The sequence below is a fragment of the Aquila chrysaetos genome, chromosome 10 (assembly GCF_900496995.4).
Source record: "Aquila chrysaetos chrysaetos chromosome 10, bAquChr1.4, whole genome shotgun sequence".
NCBI classification, from domain to species: domain Eukaryota; kingdom Metazoa; phylum Chordata; class Aves; order Accipitriformes; family Accipitridae; genus Aquila; species Aquila chrysaetos.
Window position 1 is genome coordinate 25,971,237 of NC_044013.1, and position 22,981 is coordinate 25,994,217.

A 22,981-nucleotide genomic window follows, 5' to 3' on the forward strand; every position below is an offset into this window, starting at 1 on the left:
ACTGAAGCTTTCTTACTTAGGTTCAAATACAATGACTAGAATATAGATCAGGAGCTTCTATGGTCATTGGGCTGTGGCAGTCTGGTGAGGGAATGCAAATATATGGTGGCTTGGCAATGGGACGTGTAGATCTGTTTCACCTCATTGGCACAGGTTTAGTAAGTGACTGTGTCTGGGTTTGTGCTTTAGTCCCTTCAATGAAAATGGAGTGTAACTACTCTTTTGATCTCTCCCTCTTCCCTTACCGTGTCTGTCTTTTGGCTATGAGTGTAAATCTTCTCCTTTGTGCATGTAGCACTGTCTTTAAATGCTAATGGAATAGTACAGCCAATGTAAAGTAAAGGTGAGAGTCAGAGCCCACATAATTCAGAGGAAACACTCCCACTGATGCTGGCTGGCTGTCAGGCCCAAACACAGTTGTTAGTGGAAAACAGAAATGTGTTGTACAAGTCTTTTTTCCTCTTCCTCTTCAGAATGGCTGCGATGAGACAGGAACTTTTCTGCAAGTTGCAAAGGACCTAGCCCATCCCTGATAATCCTGTGCTTTTCAAAACTGCCTACAAATAAAAGTGAAATCCAAAACTCTCTTCCTGCCAAACAGGCCACATTGCTAACAGTGAAATGGCTTTCTAGTGGCGTGACCTGCAGGGATGTCTGATAAGCGCGTGGTCTTTCTCCTACCAGTTTGTTTTTAATCAGATCTGAACAATAGAAGCTGACAATGAAATCCCAGAGTCTCACCCAGAAAGTTCCTCAGCTTTTGGCTGGACTTTTTGTTTGTCTGTTGTTCTCGGTGTACTCTGCAATCTGCTGCCTGGAGAGCTACACTGGCCTTGCACTAGGAAGCTGCAGACAGCATCTTATTTGCATATAATTCTCCATACTGTTTCCTCTGGAGTAAGTGTCTGAAGAGATCACTTAATTGCAGGAGCATACTGAGGTGTCTGGAGTGCTCCACAAACCACAGGCCAGAAGGAAGCAAACGAGAGGAAGCATGGTTTCAGCTATAGGTCAAGGAGGAGCATCCTCCCCCTCTCCCACATCCTTCTCATGCACTTGGGCAAGTCTCTCACTCATGCTGTCAGTATGCTAGAGCTAATCAGGCATTGTTCTGCTTAAAGGCAAGTCCCATTTTCAAAAGAAATTTAGGCTTTTCTCAACTCTGAAGCCTTAGCCCACAGATCTTCCTAAGACATAGATGTCTTAAGTTCTTGAATTGCTCCAAAAATGCTTATCTGTTCTGTCAACACAGTAGATTGTTGCTCACATCACCTTTAGCAAAATCCAGCTCTCAAGGCTAATGAGAACTGGGAAGACAAGTGGCACAGCCATTCCTGTGTGTCTGCAATCACAATATGCCTCCATGATCCCTGGGAGCTTGGCTGCTAGCACATGCTGCAGTCTGCACTGCTGGGGTCGTACTACTAGCTACTTTCAACTGGAGCAGAATGTTTGTGCAGTCTGCAAGCAAACTTCATCTTCCAGACATGTTATACAGATATGCTATGTTTTGCAATTACGCATTATGTTTTTCTATATGGATATGTTATGTTTTGCAAATTTGAGTGGAACAAAACCCAAAGCTATTTAAAATCTAGGCCCTTCACTTCAGCTCCTCACATGTAAGACAATAACTCCTGTTAGGAGACCTGTCTGGATTGTAGTTCTTCAGAGTGAAGGCTGTCCTGCACTGCCTGCATACTGCAGTCCTGTTCAGGACCTCCGTAGACACTTATCTCATGTGATAAAAACTGATCACACAGATTCATTTTTGCAGGTAAAATGTGCCAGGGAATTTTAATCCTGGGTGCAATTACCCACAGGAATGGCAGGAACTGAGAGCTAGGAGTCTTTTCCACTGGAGAGAAGGAAGTATGTTAAGGCAGCCTGGATAAAGATTTTTGTCCAAGTCTGTGATTTACCTTTTTGTTTGGGACTATTATATACATGGCTAAGACAATACAACCTTCTGGAAAACTAGAAATATGTTCTTTTCCATCTCCCTCACATCAGGGAAACTTTATAGGCTATGTACAAAGTATTGCAGAGTTGGTTAGTTTCACAAACACTTAATCAAACTTGCTTTATTTTTGGACGTATCTTCTGCTCTGCTATTCTCACCTAATGCCTAACTACTTCCAAGTTGCCCACAACCTTCATACTTAAGCTTTGAAAAACTAATAAATACAGTAATAAACATATAACAAATTTGGAGTCCTAGTTCTTTTAATTCCTTATTCAGGTGTTCTCCAGCAGCAAGTCTCCTATTTTTCTGTTGCAACCAGGGTTGTTTGGTCCATTTATTAATACTTTTCTTGATAGAAATATTTTTTATTTCATTAACTTGCAAGCAATGCTGATTCTTAATATGATTTTTTTTAGCCTGGTTGAGAATTGTATTAGTTGTAGTAGTATTAACAGCATTAATTATAATACTTAATAATGCTGGCATGTATTTTGTTTAAAATAATTTGCTTATCCTTAATGAAAATGTGTATTCTGCTTGGTTTAGAGTCTAATTATCTTTTATGAACCGGAGTAGGAAATTTGAAATTTAAATTTCAGCAGCATAGAAAGAATCTACGAAGACCCTCAAATGACTGTGAAAATTCAAATGGTTACATTGGTGGCAGTCAAAATTTAGCAGGTATTGAAGAGATGCATTATGTCAGCTGCATTATGACAAAGAATTAGAAGTCACCATACAGCTCAATTTTCTCCAAATACATTTTTCCAAATAGCAATTTCTTAGGCATTTAGCAACTGGCAAGTTGAACTTCAGCCTTGGTTTCTTTGATTCAGGACAAGGATGGGAGTAAAAAAAGGGGGTTTGGTAACTCTGAAACATTCCAAACATTTTTTAAGTTATTGGTGAGGGGTGAATCTTACACCATGCTTTGAACATAACCAAACTGAAGGTGCAATTATGAGTAGGCTGAAAATCTCAAAAAAGCCTTCACTTCCACACTTCACTGGCAAACAATTTGAAAACAAACTACATTTGTAATAGTATTCATGGAAATATTATAGTTCTTTTGCTCAGGGTAAAAAGACTTAGGCCTTCAGCTCTGCAGCACAGCTAGTTAGAAACTTACTGATGAAAGTTTCATCAGCAAATGCAGAGCCCAATATATTTAATTCAAAACATTCCAGAATTTAATGAGATGGTAAGCCTAATATGTTTGCATGGGTTTCCAGCATACACTTGAGTTTCCGGCAGACTGAAGAGCTGGTGTTTCCTGGATCTATGCCTCTGTAGTGCACCATCAGACAGGACCTGTGTGGCACAGAACTTCCATGACGACGGCCCTGACTCTCCCTAACTGAGTTTCCAAGGTCAACATAGTATAGGACATGGTCCCAAGCAGCTACTAAACAAAATCTTGATGTTCTGTGCCCATGGTGGTAATTAACTCAGGAAACACCATGACAGTTTCTCAATGAATTTTAAAATGGTTTTAAACCTAATCTGAAAACTAAAGTTTTACACGAACCCAGACAGCCAACGCTTTGAACTCATGCCAAAAGGGCAGCTGTCCCCTAGTCACTGCTCGCCAAGGACAGGATCTGCTTAGGCTCCCAAATCCTCAAGAGGAATATTTTTCGGTCCAGAAGAAAACTGCTCCCTCCCTCAGTCTAAAGATTGTCTTGCCTTCCACCTCTAAACCAATACCTCCAAGTTTCTGAAAATACTTTTTCAGCAATGAAAGGTGAACAGTTCTAGCCTCAGAGGAAGGACTCCTACATAAACAGATTTTGATCTACACAAATCTCATTTACTGATTGTTTCTGAAACCTGAAGTTCTATTCACAGATAGATGATTTCTCTTTATACCTCCTGTTCTGCCTTCACCACTTTTATGTCACTTCAAAGATACATCAAAACATGGACTACACTACAGCCATGAACTACACTATTACAGGCTTTCTATGTAATTTCTAGTTAGAATCGCTGTTGTGTTCAAGACAGCAGAATGGATGGGTAGGAGGAAGTCTAGGAGCTTGCTGACAGATTAAGTGAAATTGTATCTATGATGAATACTATTTCTGTGTTGTCCAGTCTTAAAACAAAAAGACATTGGCTGAAGCAAACCAATTAATGATTTTTTTTTTCTTTTTACTTACTGTGATGATAGGAGTCATATTCCCTCCTATGTTACCAGTATGAGCCTGGGAAAAGTTCTAATAGGAAGTTCCATCATCCAGGAGAAATATTACATCTCCGTAAGGGGTTTTCCTCATTTTAAACTGTAACTATCTCATATATTTTGCATTAGAAATGGAGAACACAATTTGGATCATGAAGATAATTAACTAGTGCATTCTCCATCAGTTCAGATTTTGCAGTGTGCAGGCAGCACTGACCCAGATAGAGTTTAGAGCTGTCATGCAAGAATCACCAAGATGCAGTTTGTGGCTGTTTTATAGCTGGCCTTTTCTGTCCTTGAGTACTTGTGTGACCGCTTGCACAAAGCAACTGTCATTCTCTGCTGCAGTTCCCTGCCACAAGATCAGAAAATGTCCCTTTCATAATCATAAATAAGATAGGGAGAAAAGAAAAACGTCTACGTGTCTTAGTGTGATGGGGCTGACACTGTGCCAACTGCTAACCCGTGCAGAAGGGGACGCATTTAAAATAGTGAGAAACTGTCGTGTCTTGGGGAAGACATTAACCGTAACTGGGGCACTGTCCGCACCACACCTTCCCCCGTGGAGGGATCCGAACAGGGACAGGCACGTTCCCACCAAATGCCACGGGGTCCCACGGCAAACATGGCGCATCCCGCAAGGCCCCGGCTTCGGCGGCTGGGGGAGCCCAGGCCGTGCGGCCGGGGCCGGGGCCGGGGGCGGCGCGGCGGGCTGACGTCAGGACGGGGCTGGCGCTGCCCGCTGGCGGAGCGGGGCCGGCGGCGGGAGCGGGGCCGGCAGCGACAGGTAGGTGCGGCGGCGCCCCGCCACCGCCCGGACACGGCGGCGCGGGGCGGCGGAGCGCGGCGAGGGGCACGGCTCTGTGCGGCTGCCCGGCCCGGCCCGGCCCGGCCCGGCCCGGCCCGACCGCCGCGGGAAGGTCAGCGGGGCCGCCGAGCAGGCCGGGAGCGGCGCGGTCGGCGGGCCCGGAGCTGCCGGGCCCGGAGCTGCCGGGGCCGGAAGGGCCTCCCCCGGGGGAGCGCTGGCGGGGTCCCTTCCGTCAGCCCGGCAGCCGAGTGCGCGGAGGGTGAGACGGAGCTTTCAGGGCAGGGCTCGGCGGCCTCTGCGGGGCGAGCCCGACGCGCCCGCCCGCTGCCCGGCGGCGGGTGACGGGGAGGAAGCGTGCGAGAGCCCGGGGCGGGGGGGGGGCGCGGGCAGCGGAGCTGCCGCTTTGCCTTGGCCAGGCCCAGCTGTGGGCAAGCTGCCTGCCGTCACGGCGGGGCAGGAGGGGAGGGAGCGAGCCTGGGCCTGGGCCCGGGCCAGCTTGCCCCCAGGAGGCCTGTCGGGTTGAGCTGGCCCCGGTGGGAGAGGGAAGAGGTGGGCTGGTGCTTCTCCAAACCGCTCGTTCCTGAGCACTGACTCGCTCGGGTATGGGCAGGTTTTGAACTGAGAGCCACATCTCTCAGGAGAACTAGGCATTGGCTAGTAAAAAATAAACACAACTTCATGGAAAAAAGGCCTGCATCTAGCTAGTTGCAGAGTCAGAAAGTTCCAAAAATAGAAAACTTGCTTTGTTTTAAGGGGGAGGGGGGCAAATAGGGTTACACTCGAACACTCCTCTGAGCTTTGTATAGTTCTCTACCTGAAGTCTTGGGAATAAAGGAACAGTGAGGTGTCAGTGGGCACAGCCGGTCGCCTGGGACTCGGCTCTGTAGTTAGGTCTGTGTGGCTAAGCCTCTTCCATCTACATGGACTGCAGAATCGGGTCCATTGCTAGTTTGACTGCATTAATCAAAATTGCTCTAGTAATTACAAGCTGCAGGTAGAAACACTTGATTTGTTCTGAAGTTTGCTTTTCCTACCAGCCAACTGGGTTTGAGAACAAGAATTGAACTGGAATAGACTGTTGGATATTCCACATTATATTCTGTGCAAAAAAGGAGAACTGCTATTCCAGGGAGCAGGAAGGAATAGCCCCACCCCTTTGTTGGATTTACTCTTACCTTGTATTTGGTTTAGGGTGCTACTACTTTTAGATTTCAGTCACCAAGGAACTTAAATTGAGGTTGGTGATAAATAGATTTATCTTTGTTTAAATCCCATTTTCCACATTGGTTGCAGTGAGCTAGTTTAACAAGCAAATAATACTCAGTTGCAACTGATCTTGCCAGGCTATCTTCTACCTCTGCAAATACTCTTTTAAACATAATGTAGGTTGATTGTGAATACTGTATAGGACTTCAAGGGAGTGCTTGTGCTTAAAAAGGACCAGAGAAGAATATCTGATTGTTTTTGCACCTCCTACTTCAGTGCTGACAGATTGTTCTGTGTGATTCCTTGCTCTCTATGCAGAGCTGAAGTTTTGGGCACTTAAATTCTGTGTTGGGAAAATGTCGTTGTTGCCTCTGAGATTATGTGCAAGGTGTGCAGCTGCTGAAGCCTCTTGCTGATGTAGCCCTAGATAGCTGTGAGACATTCTGTAATGTGGGACTTTGATTGTGAGCCATTCTGAAATCACAGGCAAAACTTAATTTGTCAAAAGAAATGTTTTCTTCTTCATTTCTTCCCCTTTATGTGTCTAAGTTAAATCTAATTATGCTGTTGTGTAACAGAGTAAGTTTAAAGGCAGCAACAAACATTCAGCGGCCTAATCTAGCACTTGCAACAGAACTGAAGTTCATGCAAGTTCTTTATTGGCTCTTAGACTATTAAAAGGCCTCTGGAAATACACAGCGATTTCACCTTAATGGGCAAACTGGAAGACATGGAAACACCATTGCAGAGACCCATTCCTGTGCAAATGAAGAGCAAGAAGACTGTTTCCTTGTAAAGGAGAATCTAGGGGGTTTGGAGCATAGATTAGGGTGGTGGGAGAATGAGGCTCAGGTCCTTTGTATTACTTTGTTACTTTGCAAGAATTGGCCACTATTTGTGAAGTGCTCTCTCTGTAGGCAGGTGACAACAGTGTGCTTAGAACTCAGAGCAGGACCAGGTGACCAGGATTAAAGCAGGATAGGAGTTCGACACTCTCTTTCAATGGGCTGCCAGCTAAATGTTTTCCCAGCAAGCTGGTACAGAAGGCAAGAGTAAGAGGTTTATCTTGGAGTTTAAACCTTACCTGCAGGTGGTTCTCACCATCACACCCGAACCTGTGCTGGATGTGGTATTCCTTCAATATGAAATCCTGCTGGCTATAGTCTTTACTTGTGTGTTACAGTATTTGCCCAATACTGTGAAGAGGACGCAGCTACAAGTAATATCCAATACATAGCCTATATACATCTATCAGAAAATAAGTGGATGCTTATTAACTTTGTATTTTACTAGAAGATAACAAAACTCACTTCTCTTCCTCCCTCCCCCCTCAGCTTTAAGCACATTCCTCGTCTGGGAGGAGTTCCTCTGTCTATCAAATCTATTATGCCACGTCCCCCCCCCCCCCCCCCACCCGTGCTTCTTATGCTGCTACAAGTAGACTGTTATCTGGTAGGTTTAAGTATCTGTCTCTCATATTGGCTTACAAGCCCCACAGATAATTTCTAAAAAAGGCAGCCTTCTCAAGGGAGGCTTCAAATGCTTCTGTTCTTGCTTTTCTAGTTCTGTTACATCCAGATAGTTGTGTTTTTATTAATCCATTTTAGAACAATAGTCAGAACATCATTATGCTATAAAATAAAAACTTGTCCTCCAATATATCCTATGCTTGATCTTTTTTCTTTACATGCTTGTAAACCAGAGTGCAGTGGCTGAGTGCTTAATGTCATGTGTGATAACGTGAATTTAATGCAGGGTCCTTCCTATGCCATTTCAGGCTTCATTTAAAAGTTGAGGAGAAACGAGAATCTCACTTTATGGGCTTAACTTTTACTTATTTCAATTCATCTTGGAGGGAGCTAGTAATGATTTGGAAGAAATACAAGTCATAAAAACAGCTTTCTCCTTCCTGTTTAAACTGTTTCAGCTTTTGTTTTGGTTGAACTTTGAGCCAGTGAATGAAAAAAACAGAAGAGGAAGTACAGAAAAAGGGAGGTAGGGAAGAAGTGAGGGTGCTTACTAACTTGAGACTGCAGAATACGGGAAGCACATGTATGTCAAGAGAACAACTTTGAAAGGAACTGGTGGTGAGTCAGGAAGCAGTGGCTCCAGTCTCTCTTCCCCATGTTGCAAGAGTAGTAGCTGTAAGCTTGTGAGTTTTCTAGTTAGAAGTGGTCTCTGATAGTGATGTTGGATTGCTACATTTGTTTCATTTGTTAAGTCCTAGAATACTAGTTGTGCCTCACTGAATATCTTCACCTGAGATCTACTATGTCTCTCTGCAATACTAGCTGGGTACATGCAGCTATAATATATGCTATTATACTTTGAGATGCCTCTTTCTAATGTATTATTGTGAAATACTGAAGACTGCTTTTCTCCCCCTCACCCTCCTCTTCCGTCCACTAGATTAAGCAACAATGGCATTTGTGAAGAGCGGATGGCTGCTCCGGCAAAGTAAGTCATGGGCCTTTTACCTCCTTTTCTCCCCATTGTGTCTAACTTCTTCAAAAAACATCAGAGCAACTTAGTAACTCCCAGCTCTTTCTTAAAACACATCTCTAGCTCTGTGGGTTGTTTTTTGTTTTTTTAACCTTTAGGACACTTCACAAAATGACCTGTCATGACAGCATTTCCATGTGACCTTTTGGGTATACCAGTGGGAACAGGATATACTGTATCTGAGGTGTCTGACTGGCTTCAGATGCTGCTCTGTAATTAGTGCTGTATACAGTGGAGTGGAGTTTCCAAGTGGAGACTTGGAAACTTTACCTGACACCTTAACTTAATGTCTTCAATTAGTTATGCCCTCTGCTTGTTTTTGCAGCGAGTTAGAATTAAAGCACCAGGTTATGCACTTAAAATAAACTCAGTTGTGATTTTGAATACTAGATAAAGTATGGGACCCAATGCTGTAATGTTCTGAAATGGGGATGTTGTAGTACAGGATTTTGCTTGGCACCTCAGAATGTCTGGGGCAACTGTGAAGGATTTCTTGGTTTATTTTTTAACTCTTAGGACTCTAACTCTTCCCAATATGTGCCCTCAAAAGTGACTGTCTGATTTTTAAGGTACTATTCTGCGGCGCTGGAAGAAGAACTGGTTTGACCTGTGGTCTGATGGCCGCTTAATATTCTATGATGATCAAAATCGCCATGATATAGAAGATAAAATCCACATGCGAATCCATTGCATCAACCTCAGAGTGGGGAATGAATGTCGAGGTAATAATGAAAGGGTCAGGATTTGTGTATTCAGGGATTCTTTACAACTTCAGTGCCTGCCCAGCATACCATTTACAACACTACTGCAGAAGTAAACGTGTCGAAGTGTGCAACTTCATTGTTGTTAAAAAAAAACCAAAACACTCCCCTTACCCCCCCAAAAAACCCCAACCCAACCAACTACTACATTGCCTTATAGACACCCAGGGCGTGGTATCACCATGTGATAGATTAGGTGAGGTTTTGATACTTCCTTTTAAAACTAAGTGAGGACAGTGTACCATATATGCAGGTGGCAGGCATGCACATGAGAATGGGATGTTCACAGCAGACTTCTGTGTCTGATTATAGAGTGTTACTGGTGTAATTATAGTAATTATGGCTGGCTGGAGTGAGAGGCAGGACTAGAAATTGGAAACCTTAGCAGATTTTTTTCAAGTATTACTAAGTTCACTTCTAGCATTTGTTAGTACTCCACTTGATGCTGACACAAGTGAAGGACACAAGTGTTGGAGAGTACTTATTGCTAAGTATGGATTGGTTCGGCTGTAAGACACTTGCATTTCTTAGGAATGATGTTCAGAGCTACTTACTTCCAGGACACTCTAAAGAGTAAGAACAGGTTATTTCCTTCTGTAATTTGTTCTGATGCCATGGAAAGCAGCTACAACTGGCCCTAGTTTATTTTGTCCAGACTTTGGCATAAATTGTCTCCCTTCTTGTAAATGCAATAATGAAATTCTGGTTATAGATATTTCATAACTCATCTCTTTTTTCTGACTCAGATTTCCAGCCTCCAGAGGGGAAGCAGAGAGACTGTTTACTGCAGATTGTTTGCCGCGATGGGAGGACAGTCAACCTCTGTGCAGAAAGTGCAGATGACTGCCTGTAAGTCTGCCAGAGAATATTGTTTTTTGCAGCCTCTTCCTCTTTTATCTTTCTTTTTGTCTCTCTCCCTAGTTATTTTCCTTCCTTCAGACCTTCAGAGACACGTTTTAAGAAAGTTTTCAAGCAAGTAAAAGCAGTCTTTCAGTGATAAAACATAGCTCTCCTATAAGAAGTTGTCTAGCTCATGCAAACTAACTGCAAGTTAAGTCACTGAAAACACTGAAGGGTGAGGAGGAGTAAAAGAATCTTATTAATATGGTTAATGCAAGACTTGCTGAACAGATTTTTTTTTTTCACTTTTCCCATTCCCTTAGCCCAAGGAGATCGCAATCAGTAGTAAAGGGAAGAATACTCTATTATTGTGAACTCTCAACTGAGCTTGGCTATGTATAGTTAGATAACTTCTATCATCAGTGTTTGCCAAGTATGTGTGGTGCGTCGAGCATGCTCCCAGCCACACGGCATGGGAGTATCTGTGTGAAGTATATGTACCTTCTGTTCAAACTGTAATAGCGTCAAGACCCACACTCTCTAGTCAGCACAGATGCAACTGTTCAGGCAGGAGATACAGCTTCCCTGGTGCATCTCTTCCTCTTACCTTATCCTGAGCATGGCTGCATATTACCTAGCTGTTGTGCTTGCAGTGAGGACCTTCAAAACTGCATCTGTTCCTTCTTGTGTTCCTCCTCAGCTCTGCAAACAAAGTAATTATTTCTTAATCTTGGTATAACACCTTTGTGCATTCATTTTAGTGTATCATTAGGCTTTGGCATATGCAGTATCTTAAACTCTGCTCCTGCAGTACCTCTAGTTGCTAACCTTGGTTTTTTCATAGTCTTTTCATGGTTTTTTCATAGTCTTTTCATAGTTTTTTCATAGTTTTTTCATATTTTTCATAAAAAGAAAAGGTGGCCTTAATTTTTATCAGTGTTCCACTAAACAATGTTGGGTTTTTTTTGCAGGGCATGGAAAATTGCTCTCCAGGATGCCAGAACAAACACAGTAAGTGTACTACCTAGGCTTTACGCTGATAGAGAAGCAGTACATCAGTGTTATGTGTGGTCCAGCAGTTTACTTCTGAAATCATGTTCCATCCTTCTCTACTAGAGAAAAACAGGGTCATGAGCATGATGGTAAGGCTTGTGGGTGGGGAGAAGAATGATCCTCTGGATCACATGCACATGTCATCCTTGCAGCCAAGTCCAGGCAAATACATGCTGGGTGGAAGTGAATGATTTCAGGAAATGATTTCTTGGGTTGAAGTGAATGTTTGGGAAGCTGGTCTGTAAGGGAAGTTGGCACTGAGGGTGTGGGCAAAAAGTAAAATCTTCTGCATCCAGTAAAAATGCACTTTCCACTTCTAGGCTTTGTTGCCTACCAGGTGCAGTGCTGAAGGATCTTACTGCAAAGAAGCTGTTTGTTAATGTAGATCTGTTACACTGTGGGATGCTTCTTGGTAGAGACTAGGGGAGGAGCAAGAGGTGGAGGTGAGTGCAGGCGTGCTGGGAAGGAGTATATTATCTCTGCATCAGCATGCTAGCTGTGGAGAGTGAAGACGTCAGGAATCATAAAAGCCTCTCTGTGAGTCTTGGAGTTCTCTAGAGAACAGTCTTTGGGGAACCACATCCATCCACTTGTGGGTATTGTTAATTTGTTTTTCTTCCAGACTGCCTTCCAGAGTACTCTTCAGCACTAGCCTTTCCATGGCTAGACTGAACCAACCTGAGATGTTTCATGGGAAAATGCTGGGTTTTGTAGAAGTTTATCTCAGTTTTTGATGGGTCACATTAACATTACCACTGTACTGAGGCATCTGTCACATGATATAACTGAGATCTGTAGATACCCAAAGAAAACACTTGTCATAGCAAAACTACCCTGGACACGATTGCCTCTGACTGCAGCCATGCTATGCTGCTTCATGGTGTTAAATGAGAAGTGAAGGAACTGTCCTCATGCAGAGGACACAACACTCATAGTCTGTCTGCTCTAGAGTTAGGGGCTTTATCTTGCTTATGTGTGAGACAGTGACTCCTGGTTTCAGGAGTTAGGAACTGCTGCTTTTCATGTCTCTGACACGCAGCTGCCAGCCCTGCTAGATGGCATTCAAAACTTGCCAGTGCATTACCTTTGTCAGCCAAGGCAGACCCCTGCTACTGAAAGTAGGGCAGGTAGCTCTCTGCATAAGTACTATCATAAATAGCACTTTCCAAAGCTATTAAAGGTCTCCAACAAGGACTTGAACTAACCGGTTTGAGTCCATCTGTAGGTGTCTGACACAGCTTTAAAAAATAACAAGCATCCAGCAGCGCCTCATAACTTTACTGGAATAGCAGGGTGATCACCCTAGCTTTGAGAACTACGTCATTTACAGATGTTTGCAGGCTTGTGTCATATGCCTGTAGAGAGTTCCCTGTAGCAGAACAGAATACATTCACTGCTATGTTGTGAGCATTTGCTGGACTTTTTCATGGGTGGTGGAAGTACCTGCCTCTTCATACAGTGCTTTCAACAGTGTGTTTCAAGCAATCCTTAGAATCTCCACCACAAGTTAGACCTGGGATATGGCCATAGTATGCCTTCAAAAGTCTTTCTTCAGTCCAGGTACAAGAGACAATAGGAACATTCTCTGTTGAGCTATTAAAGCGTTCACTTGTGAATTAAAAAAGGGAGCTGTTTTTTTTCTTGGGATAAGACACTAAGAGCATCACTGTAGATTTCTGATATTAGGTGCAAGAATACAAGGTTGCTGTAACAAATGTTTAATTATCTTTGAGAGCTCCTTGTAGATGGATTCAAGTAAGTTATCACCTTTGCCTCATGGCTGTCTTCAAAAAGGACGAGAATTATAGGTGGCATTTTCAAAGTAATTCCCTAAAACCAACCAAGCCCTCCAAATCCCTACAGTTAAACCTCTCTTACTGTATATTTTTTTTTTAAGTCTTCTCACAGCCAAAAGCGAGAGGTGGCCAAGAACTATGACAGCGTTCAGCTAAAATGTTCAGGTGCCACTTTTGGCTACTGATTCCTTTATCTGCTTTTGCAGAACTTGGTGATACCACTCTAGGGTGCCAGGAAGCAGCTAGCTTAGTTGTGAAGACTTTTTTATCTGAAAATGGAGGACGAACAAGAGGGTAATTTCTAAAACCGAGGCTATAAAGTGATGGAAGGAGTCGGTGTGCTTGCATGTACACGTGTGCATGTATGTGTGCACACACACAGGTAAGAAATTTTATGGCTCCTTCCTGTGGTTGATCAGGCATTTGTATTCTCCCAGGTCTGCTCTCCAAGTAGTTTCTTTTTACAGTGCTTTATAAGGTACTCACTGCTTTCTTAACATGCAGCATGTCTAAAGGTTACTTTTTCTTCGGGGTCATTAAGTTTTAATCCTTGCACTACTTGAACTGGCTGGCTGTAGGAAAAGGTAATAACTGCTATCTTTCCATGGTGTTTAGGGCTACATGGGATCTGATGTGATGTATGATGAGACAGCCGTTTCCTCAGCCCCTCCTCCCTATACAGCTTATGCCACACCATCACCTGAGGTAAGAGTTGCAGTCGGGAGGCATTAAAATAAGCGAGGTAGCAGAAGCAGCCATCCTTCAAGCACTCAAACTGTACTCCCAAAGTGCCGTGTTTCACAGTAAGATCCAGCTTTAAGCTTTGTGCAAAAGGGGAGTGAGAGTAAGGCACTAACAATCTATTGTCACTCCTATTTGAGATGGATTTCCTTTGAAAGGGGTGAGGCAGATTTGGTTGGGAGGTATATAAAGGGATGGCTCCCCAGTGAACTTGGAAAAAAAAGCTTCTTAGAGACAGAGCAGAAGTTATTTGGCTAATCTTGAAAAATATTGGCTGTGCAGCTTTTAACATAAGGAGGTGTGACTACACTTTCACATTGTGTAAGCACTGGAAGGATATAAAATCAGGAGTTTTAAAAATAGGATTTAATGACTGGAGCTGTCACTTTTAACACATAAGGATTTTATTGTATCCAAGATGTCATAGCAACACAATAACTTTAGCTCCTGGATGCACAGTTCTTTTGCAGTGGAGAAGGAGCAGCACTGGGGCCGAACCAGTATACATTGGGGATTTCTGGATGTTCTGAATGACATGCAGTGATACACAAACAGATTGTTGGGGTAGTATCACTTGTTGCACTATAGGTGCTCTGCTCCAGCCCCTCGCTGTTAGGAATAGTTGTTAAGAACTAGATGTGGTAGTGGGAGCTGTGTCAGGGCTAGCAGCAGGCCCCCTTTTTGAGAACAAAATTGCTTCCAAAACACACAACTACAGAGTATTTGTCCTGAGTCTGACATCTGCTTGCAGTGTACTAGAGGAAGGTTGGTTGGAATTTCCTGGGATCAGCTGCTGCCTGCCTGGCACTTTTGAGCTCTCCAGAGAGCTGCTGTTAGCCTGAGGGCAGAGAGGAGAAGCTGGTAAGGCTGCTGTGGCTGCCTGATGATCCAGGCCCTGCCTCTGCCATTCACCATCCAGGAAGGGTGGACAGCGAACGCTGCTTAGGTGCACTTATTTTTTCAGGCAGCTGTTCTGAATCCTTTCCAGGGAGTAGATAGACTGTATCAGTACAGACTGGATATTTTCATGAAACTTTGCATTAGAAATGAGGGAGAATCGAACAAAGTGCCTAATCGGATACATAGCAAAGCATACTTTTGTAACGGGCATTTTTAATTTCACCAGGTTTATGGCTATGGCTACGATCAGTACAATGGTGTGTATCCTCCTGCTGGTCCTCAAGTCTTCTATGCCTCCAACGGACAAGCTTACGCTGTTCCCTGTCAGTATCCATACCAAGGTAATCAGTATAAACCATATCCTTCATCTTCCTATAGAAGTTATTTGAGTCAGTCTTTCTGGCTTTAATTCTATTAATCACCACCCTTTACCACCCACCACTCCTGCACAACAGAGTGATAGAAAGAAACCTGACTTGTAACTGGAACCAAGTCCCCCTACCCTTTCACAATAAAGTGAGTGCAGTGAAATTTGTATTAAGTGATTTAAGCTTCCTGATGTGATCCCAACATATTTAAATTACTTCATGAGCTCTAACTGCAGTAGGCAGCATGTTTTCTAAGGAAAGATAGAAGAGCCAGAACAAGATTGATTCAGTACTCCATATTGGACATTGATGGAACTTTTGATTAATCTGTTGCTCTTATATCTAGCTTAATTATTTCAACACTGATGTTCAGCTATGACCTCAGAATTAAATGCAAATTTCAAAAGTAAATCCACTCCTAAAGCATGGTTATAACTGGTTCCTTCCCCACATGCTGGAATTGTTGTAAGGCAGTACAGCCTTGTGAAGTCTTCTATTGCTCTGTTCAGGTTTGTAGAGCTTTCAATACCGATAAAGGAGAGTAAAATTTTATGGTGTGCTTTTAAGCTTAGTGACCTTAATTTAGGATTAGCTTTGCACAGAGAGCCCCAATCCTACAGAATTGGGGCTTTAGAGTAGTATCGGTAATATAAATCAGAAGATTTAACTTACTAATTGTTTATGATCTGTGTCTGCAAACAAGAATCTCTATTTCAGTTTTGAGGGAGATTTTTTTTTCCATTTGATACTTGTCAGGTTATTTCATTTGCCTTTTCCATTTTTTGTTACAAGGGAGGTACATCAGCCTAAAGCTTTTAAAGCTTTCCACATCTGAGTTAGTGAAGTCCTAAGATACAGACCATATATATGCAAACACAGATGAAAGTGGGTTCTGTTGGTTCTCAGCAGCTGAAAAGCAGCAGCTTGTTGAAAGTCCCAAGAGCCATTTTTAAAAACTACCAGCAGGCCTTGGAAATCAAACCTGTATGATAAAAATGCAGCATTAAACAGTAACTCTCCTAAACAGTTTGCAAGTCCAGTGTGTTAAGATACTAGTTATAGGTTGGGCATAGTAACCACACCTTGATATTTTCCTTCACTGGGGTTACTGCAACTAAATCTTAGGGGTCAAGTTCACCCCTAGCAACTAACTTAACCCCTGCACTTTTGGCTTCATTGCTCATTCTCTGAATTGACATAATCCTTCTCAAGACGTTCCCAGTCGTGCATCGAGAGCCTTTTCTAGTTGTATTAGTTGGATTACTTCAGTATCTTTTACAAAAAACATTGCAGTATCTTCAAGAATATTTAGTCTTCCTGAAATGTCTGGAAGGGAAAGCAGTACTATTATGTTTGCTTTGCAAGTAGGAGCTAAGTCACAAAATATGACAGGTGAGCTTGTACAAGTCTGTTGCAGAGCAAGGGTCAATTGCTGGTTTCTTGAGTCTTAGGTTAATTCCTTACTACTGGGCCAGTCTTCATCTGAAAAGAAACGTAGCAGATGTCACCACACAACAGATCAGTCCAGGATGTGAAGGCTCAATTGAAGTAGTAGGCAGTAGTTGTAGAGTAAATAACTGATACGCAGTTTCTGACAAACCACTGGCTTAAAGCTGCCAAAGATTATTTTTTTTTTTGGGGGGGGGGGGGGGGGGGAACTACACTGTTTGCCTTAACTTCAAGGTTGAGTCAATTTTTAGACCCATTTCTTGCATTAAATCCACTGAGTGTTTGATAGAATGATACGAGTAATTCATAGGTTCTTTGCTAATATAATTGCAGAACAATGTTCAGATCTACATTTGTGATGAGCTTTTCTTACAAGGCTAGAAGTGTTGCTAGGCCTCTGGATTTATTTAATAGATGTGGAGGCTGAATCCAAAGCAGACATGTGTTCTACCTTTGTAGCTGATATCATCTTAGTGTTCAGTGGAAGGAAGAGGGTGAAAGAATGGGCATGTTTAGAAATTACAACACGTGGTATTAAGATATACATTTCTTTTGCCCTCCTCCTAACAATCTCTCATTACCTAGGACCTTATGGTCAACCCCCTGCAAACCATGTCATCATTCGAGAGCGTTACCGTGACAGCGATGGAGATCTTGCACTGGGCATGCTTGCTGGAGCAGCGACTGGAATGGCTCTGGGATCATTATTCTGGGTCTTCTAGATTACCCGTTCCTTATCTTTGTAGTTCCAAAACCCTTTATTGTGTGCAATAATATATTGGCAATGTTGTTAAACTTTAAGAAATGCAATAGTTATTTTTCAGTAGTGACATCTTAATAACTGATTCTTAACTGTCTTAAGGGGAGTTTGAAGGCACCATTTAGTTAAGTGGTTAGAGATGGCATGTGCTGCTCTTGAATACTCTTCTGATGTTTGGAATTATAAGGATTTGTACTGCTAAGGATCAATGGGAACACCAATGTAACATGGTAGCTAGCAGTCACTAGCTTTACAAGCAGACTGCTATTGTAAACACTGTAGAAAAAATGGATTTTTTTGGGGGGTCTAAAATCTGTTCTAAATAGGAGGTTTACAGGAGCCCTGCATTAGTATGTAGGTACTACTGGCTTCTAAACATTCTGCAGACAAACATATAGCTCAGCAGAAACTTCTTGGCATTAGGTAGTCTGCCATGCTTGAGGATTTTTTTGTTTTCAAACTTGCCTGCAGATGGTAGTGTATTTTCTTAGATGGAGTCCTATACCTGTCTCTCACACCATCCAGGTGAAGTTGTCTTCCAGAACATAGAAGCAAACCACTAAGAAGCAGCAGCACTCCTCAGTTCTTTTATTCTCCCAGAAATGTCAATGACCAGCGGCAAGGAAGACCAATGTTTGTTGTTCCACCTTCCTCTTTATCTTGAATCACTCTTCTCTGGTCAGATGGAAGTAATGGATCTTTAGCTTTGCAAGTAGTCTTCCTTGTCTGTAGAACAGTCACCTCAGACGCTGTACCAACTGCATTGCTGAGGAAGAGGCCATTGTCTAGTGTCTCTGCTCATTACTGCTATTGCTCTGCAGGGTCTGCAGGAGGAGAACTAACTTGAACAACCCTTGCCCTGTTGGCCCTACCAGAACCCCTCTGCAGGCAGTAATAGTCAAGAAGAGAGAGACAAACACCACAAGTAGACCTTGCACACAGGCACTTTGATATCAGCTTCTTTGCCATGGCTGGGATAGAATGTCTGCCTCCAAGGTTTCCTGAACCAGGAACTGGTTTTGAGCACAGCTGAGCCTGGGTTTGTTCTGTGCACACTTCCCCCTCACATTCAGCAGGTCTCCTCTTCCCTCCCTGACTTTTTAAGGAAAACACTCCAAGGAACCTGGCTGGCTTTGCTTGTATGCCTGGTTCCTTATGCAATGTGCTTCTGCAGGCTGCTGTACTATGGACTGTAACCTGGAATGCAACTGTTGTGTGTTATGTGGCCTATTACCTTATCCCATTATAATCCATGCTGAGCTGTGCTTGGCAGGAGAAAGCAAGCTCTGAAGAAATGCATGTGCTTTCTTATTCAGGTAAAAGAGGCAGGGTGCCTAAGTTGAGTTCTTTATTCTAAGAGGACTTATTTTTTTACTTCCACTTTCAGCTTCCTGTATTCATACTGTTTTAATGTGTTAAGTCTTTCTTATGCTTTCATTCAGAAGTAGGTTGGTTAATTTCCTTAAGGTTCACAGGGTTTCAAGTATGTCAGGAAAGATGAACATAGATGAGAACTTGCACCCATATAAACTTAGATCAAGCCCCAAACCTTTTTCATTTCATCCTAAAGCTGTCTTGGCTCTATCCTACATATTTAAGCAATAGAGGTCTTAGACAAGAGTTTGGGCAGTAGCCAGGGGAAACACTAAGCTTTCATGACTCTAAGGACCAACCCAACAAACTGAAATCATCAGAAGTAAACAGACAGATGTAGTCCTGGCTGCATTACTAAGAGTGGGCCTAATCCAAAGAACCTAAACTTCTTTCAAGAAACTTTGGCTCAGAGCAGTACACCAATGAGCATGCATGTCCTTTCACAGATTAATACAAGCTGCATGTGTTCTGCCAGTGGTAGGTACTGAAAGGACTTCTTGGAGGTTCAAAAGAGGACTAAAGCAAAAGTTTCCTATTGCTGGTCTAAACCAAAAGAAATTGGAGTACACTACTGAAGTTCTGTTAGAGGCCTGGTACCCTTGAGGCCAGAAAGAGATGATGACTGTCTAGAACTTAAGCGTTTCTTAACCGTTAATGTTACCGTTAAGAAACATTTCTACCCTTTTTAAGGCTTGAGATAACCTTGAAGCTGATTACAAGTCTACACTGCTCTTTAGTTTGTGCTTTGCAATATAACTAGTTCTGCAGAATGCCTCCATCTCCTCTTCTCCCTGTGTAATATTTAGCTTATAGGGGGGTGGAAGAGAATAAAACAATTTAACATCATTGTGATTTCTTTTGAATTTCATAATGATTGTGAAAGAATAGCACAAAGTGAATCAGCTAGTAATTTATTTTAAATTCAGAGTTTTACTGTGTGGGTGTTTTGGGTTCCCCCCCCCCCCACCCCAAGAGCTTTTGATCACAGCAGGGGAACATGTCTCTTGCGCTATACAGGAGATAACTGTATCTACGTCCTCGGTTTCTTCAAGTGAAGTGTACAAGCTAAAGACTCTGTTGGTTGCAAAACATTTCTGGGTTGAATTCAAAGAAAGAAATTATCTTTTTAAAAGTTCAAATTGAAGTAAGTCTCCATTAAAAAGAATAACCTTACCCCTTCTCAAGAGAAAAAAAATTTACAAATTGAAGCTGAAGATTCCAGTTCCATCTTGGTAACAATAGGCTTCTTTTATACAAAAATCATGAAGTACTTTTCTGTCCTGGTAGCATAGACATTTAGAAGCTAGAAAGCAAATGTACAAAACTGTACTGGAGCATAAAAATCAAGAGAGCAGTTATCTTATTGCAGGTGCTTGTAGGCTTTCTGATGTCACTGCAGAAATAGAAGTGGAAATGTCTTGGTGCACAAAGCAGCAGCATGGGGATAAGGCGCTTGAATTCACTGGTTGTTAAAGCTCATAGACTTGCTTCCTGAAGACATGGCTGTACCTCCTGTTGCTCAGGAACAGAGTGGAGGTTTGGTCATAGCTATAATGTCCAGCTGGATACATAGTCATGACTCAATAGCCTTTCTCTGCTCAGTCCAGTACTTCACATATCTGCAGTTTGTGTAGATGCTGGTGTGAGCTGAAGGAGCAGGGCCAGAGTGAATTTCAGGGCTTAGAGGGACTGCCATTGCAGCTTCTGCAGATAGGCGATACCATAGTGATGGGATGAGGCAGTGGGTGTGGCAAGATAATTTTCAAAACAGATTGAAATGATAGTCCTAAACAGGTATTTATTTCTGAATGGTGCTATTCATGATGCTGTGATTCCAGTTATACCTGCATAGCTCCCAAGCACACACTTTCCTACACAGGGCCCAATACTTGACCTCCCTAAAGCTATGGGAGGTCCACAGCCAGTACAGTGCCACTGTTTTTTACAGTGTACAGTTAACAGTTAAGGATGACTAAATCTGTTGTATAGCAGTTACAATCCATTCAGAATTAAATGTCAGTGCTTACAGAAGTCACAAGTCTATATGTTTATCTGTGACTAGTTACTTTTGGATTCTCAGTTGTGGACAGCTGGACAGAGCCAGGCTTCCAGAGAGTGGGGTAGAAATGCTCAGCCTTCTGTAAGTCTGACCACAGTAAAGAGTTGAACCAGGGGCCCCTCCCAAATTCTTGGTTACGTGTGAAAACATAGTTATTTGCTTCTTTTGCTTGAATGTGGGGGGCTAGGGAGCCAGGCTCTTCTAGTGAGTGGGTAAAGGCTTATGAACTAGAGAGGAGGGGGGTGGGAACTGTTTATGTACAGAGCAACTGCACTGACTTCTGGCAAGGACACATCTTTTCTAGTGCTGAAGCACTTTCTGACCTGCATCTACATGGAGCCACCCTATATGTCACACAACACTGACTTCATTTTGTTTGTTCTTCATTGGAGATTCAATAGGTGATGGAACCAGCTAAGCAAGTTGAGTAAAGGAGAAAATTCACACCTGTGTTCCTCAGATGTGTTTGTGGCTTTTCCTCATTATATGACTAAGATATGTGTAAGCCATGGAGGCTAGCATGCAGCAGATGTCGTCCCCTCCAATCCTTCATGTTCTTGTGCACTCTCTATCTTAACTGCTGCTTTTACTATATGTCGTCATTCTCATTATTAATTTATAGCAAAATACCCTTATCAATAAAATTCATATTTAAGTGTAATTGTTTTGTCTTGAAGTTTACTAGCCTTTGTTCAACATTTCTCATTTAGTTAGTGTGTAGACAAGTATATGTTTTTCAAACATGTAGTCAGCTTACAGGAGGTTTCCTTTGCAAGGAAACAAGTGCCATGATGAATTCTGTGCACATCGAGTCTTTCCTAAGCAATTACAAGGGTGACTTTACTTGGTAGAAAAATGAACTAAGGCAACTGTGGCTGTTGGAGTTAGAGTCGAGGCTGACATACCTCAGTCATCTCAGTTACCATTTAATAAAGATGATGTAATGTCTGTGAAATCAGCGAAGTAACTCCTCACTAACACCACTATAGTAAGATCAGAATTAAGGCCTATTTCTTTCTCAATGGAGTTGAAGGCTTTGACTCAGAAGTGCTTAATCTTGGATATATGCAACACTGATCCAGATTTACCATTTGACATTGCATTATCAAATCAACAGATTTGTACTGTTTAGTATTACAGTAAGCAGCTTGGAGCACAGATGTGGCTCTGGGTAAAATGCTACTCGTTGCTGTATTGGTATTTCCTGCTTATGAATTGCTTCAGTGGAGTTGGGTACAATCAATAAGGTTGCTTAGGCAAAGACACTTAAGTGACCACAACCAGCTCTGCCACCTAAAGGCAGACTATCTTGTACATTTGCTAGGAGTTAAACTATTTGTCAGAAGGACCACAGTACATTTTGTAAACCATTATCCTTGATTTATGCACATTTTGTTTTTACTGTTGAGGGGGCTGGTTTTTTTAGCTACTGATCTGGGGGAGGAATGAAAACAAAACTATTTCAAACAATCAGTTAATGTAGGAGTACATGTCGCTCTTCTCCCCAGCATGCTATGTTGGCTGTGCTTATTTTATCAGTCACCAATTCCATACGATGGATTTACTAGGCTAAGCAGACCATGATGTACATTTAACCCTGCCCACCAGAGCACCCACCTTTACTGAAATTTCTACACCAGAACAAGTTAGGGAACTAAATTTGCTGTGCAAGGCTTTGCAGCTCCATACCTTCCTGAACTGCCATGCTCCTGAACTGGCAATAGCTTAGAGAGTGGGCTTTGCCTCTGTTTCTGCTTTCCCTTCTCCTACTGCATTCCCTGCCCTGTTTGTGGTCACTAAATGCAACCACAGTAATTAACTTGGGTTGTGTTCCTAAAAGTGTCTTTATTTGTCCCTTTCTCCTGTTGCAGTTCCACTACAGCTCATTGAAGTGAGTGTGGAGCATTTGCTGTTCCCTCCATTTCAGTGGAGCTGAAAGTTTTCCCCGTATGTTGTGAGCACTCATTAACTACATATGAGAGCTTGTAACAACGGACTGACACTAATGCACTGGTTTGCAAGTCTTCTGATTACCACCAGTTATCTCATTAGTTTTCAGAGTTTGAGGCATCTCTAAAAGGCTGCAAGACTCACAGGGCAAATAAAAGCTCCAGGTGTATCTGCATTAATAATTTGAAGCTTCAGATCCATTTGATGATGATTTTTAAGGCGTAGGTTGTGAAAGTTTCAGACTGACAATACTGGGCTGCATCTGA

General features: G+C 42.6%; 1 protein-coding gene and 1 long non-coding RNA gene across 4 annotated transcripts in view; one reads left to right on the forward strand and one right to left on the reverse strand.

The window, feature by feature from the left end:
* Positions 1–22,981, reverse strand: part of LOC115347068 — a 45,992-nt gene that overhangs the window by 7,470 nt on the left and 15,541 nt on the right. The window contains exon 2 of the long non-coding RNA XR_003925364.1: positions 10,873–10,967. This is a non-coding gene — a long non-coding RNA (uncharacterized LOC115347068). The remainder of the gene's footprint in view (positions 1–10,872; positions 10,968–22,981) is intronic.
* On the forward strand, positions 4,861–21,426 carry PLEKHB2 (pleckstrin homology domain containing B2). 3 transcript variants are annotated; one of them, XM_030027985.1, is made up of 8 exons: positions 4,861–4,935; positions 8,572–8,619; positions 9,234–9,386; positions 10,172–10,274; positions 11,237–11,276; positions 13,730–13,819; positions 14,982–15,096; positions 17,143–21,426. In XM_030027985.1, the coding sequence occupies exons 2-8, from the start codon at positions 8,583–8,585 to the stop codon at positions 17,292–17,294; spliced, it is 690 nt and encodes a 229-aa protein (XP_029883845.1). In that variant the 5' UTR covers positions 4,861–4,935; positions 8,572–8,582; the 3' UTR covers positions 17,295–21,426. The 3 variants fall into 3 exon arrangements, with proteins under 3 accessions (XP_029883845.1, XP_029883846.1, XP_040982639.1); XM_030027986.1 differs by having other exon boundaries at positions 4,862–4,935; positions 17,158–21,426; XM_041126705.1 differs by lacking the exon at positions 4,861–4,935 and adding an exon at positions 5,188–5,215.

Excerpts from the sequence above, each read along its gene's own strand:
- PLEKHB2 (XM_030027985.1), top strand. The coding sequence starts at position 8,583 with ATGGCATTTGTGAAGAGCGGATGGCTGCTCCGGCAAA. Across the intron at positions 9,387-10,171 it reads AGTGGGGAATGAATGTCGAG|ATTTCCAGCCTCCAGAGGGG; the intron begins GTAATAATGAAA and ends TTTCTGACTCAG. Across the intron at positions 13,820-14,981 it reads ATGCCACACCATCACCTGAG|GTTTATGGCTATGGCTACGA; the intron begins GTAAGAGTTGCA and ends TAATTTCACCAG.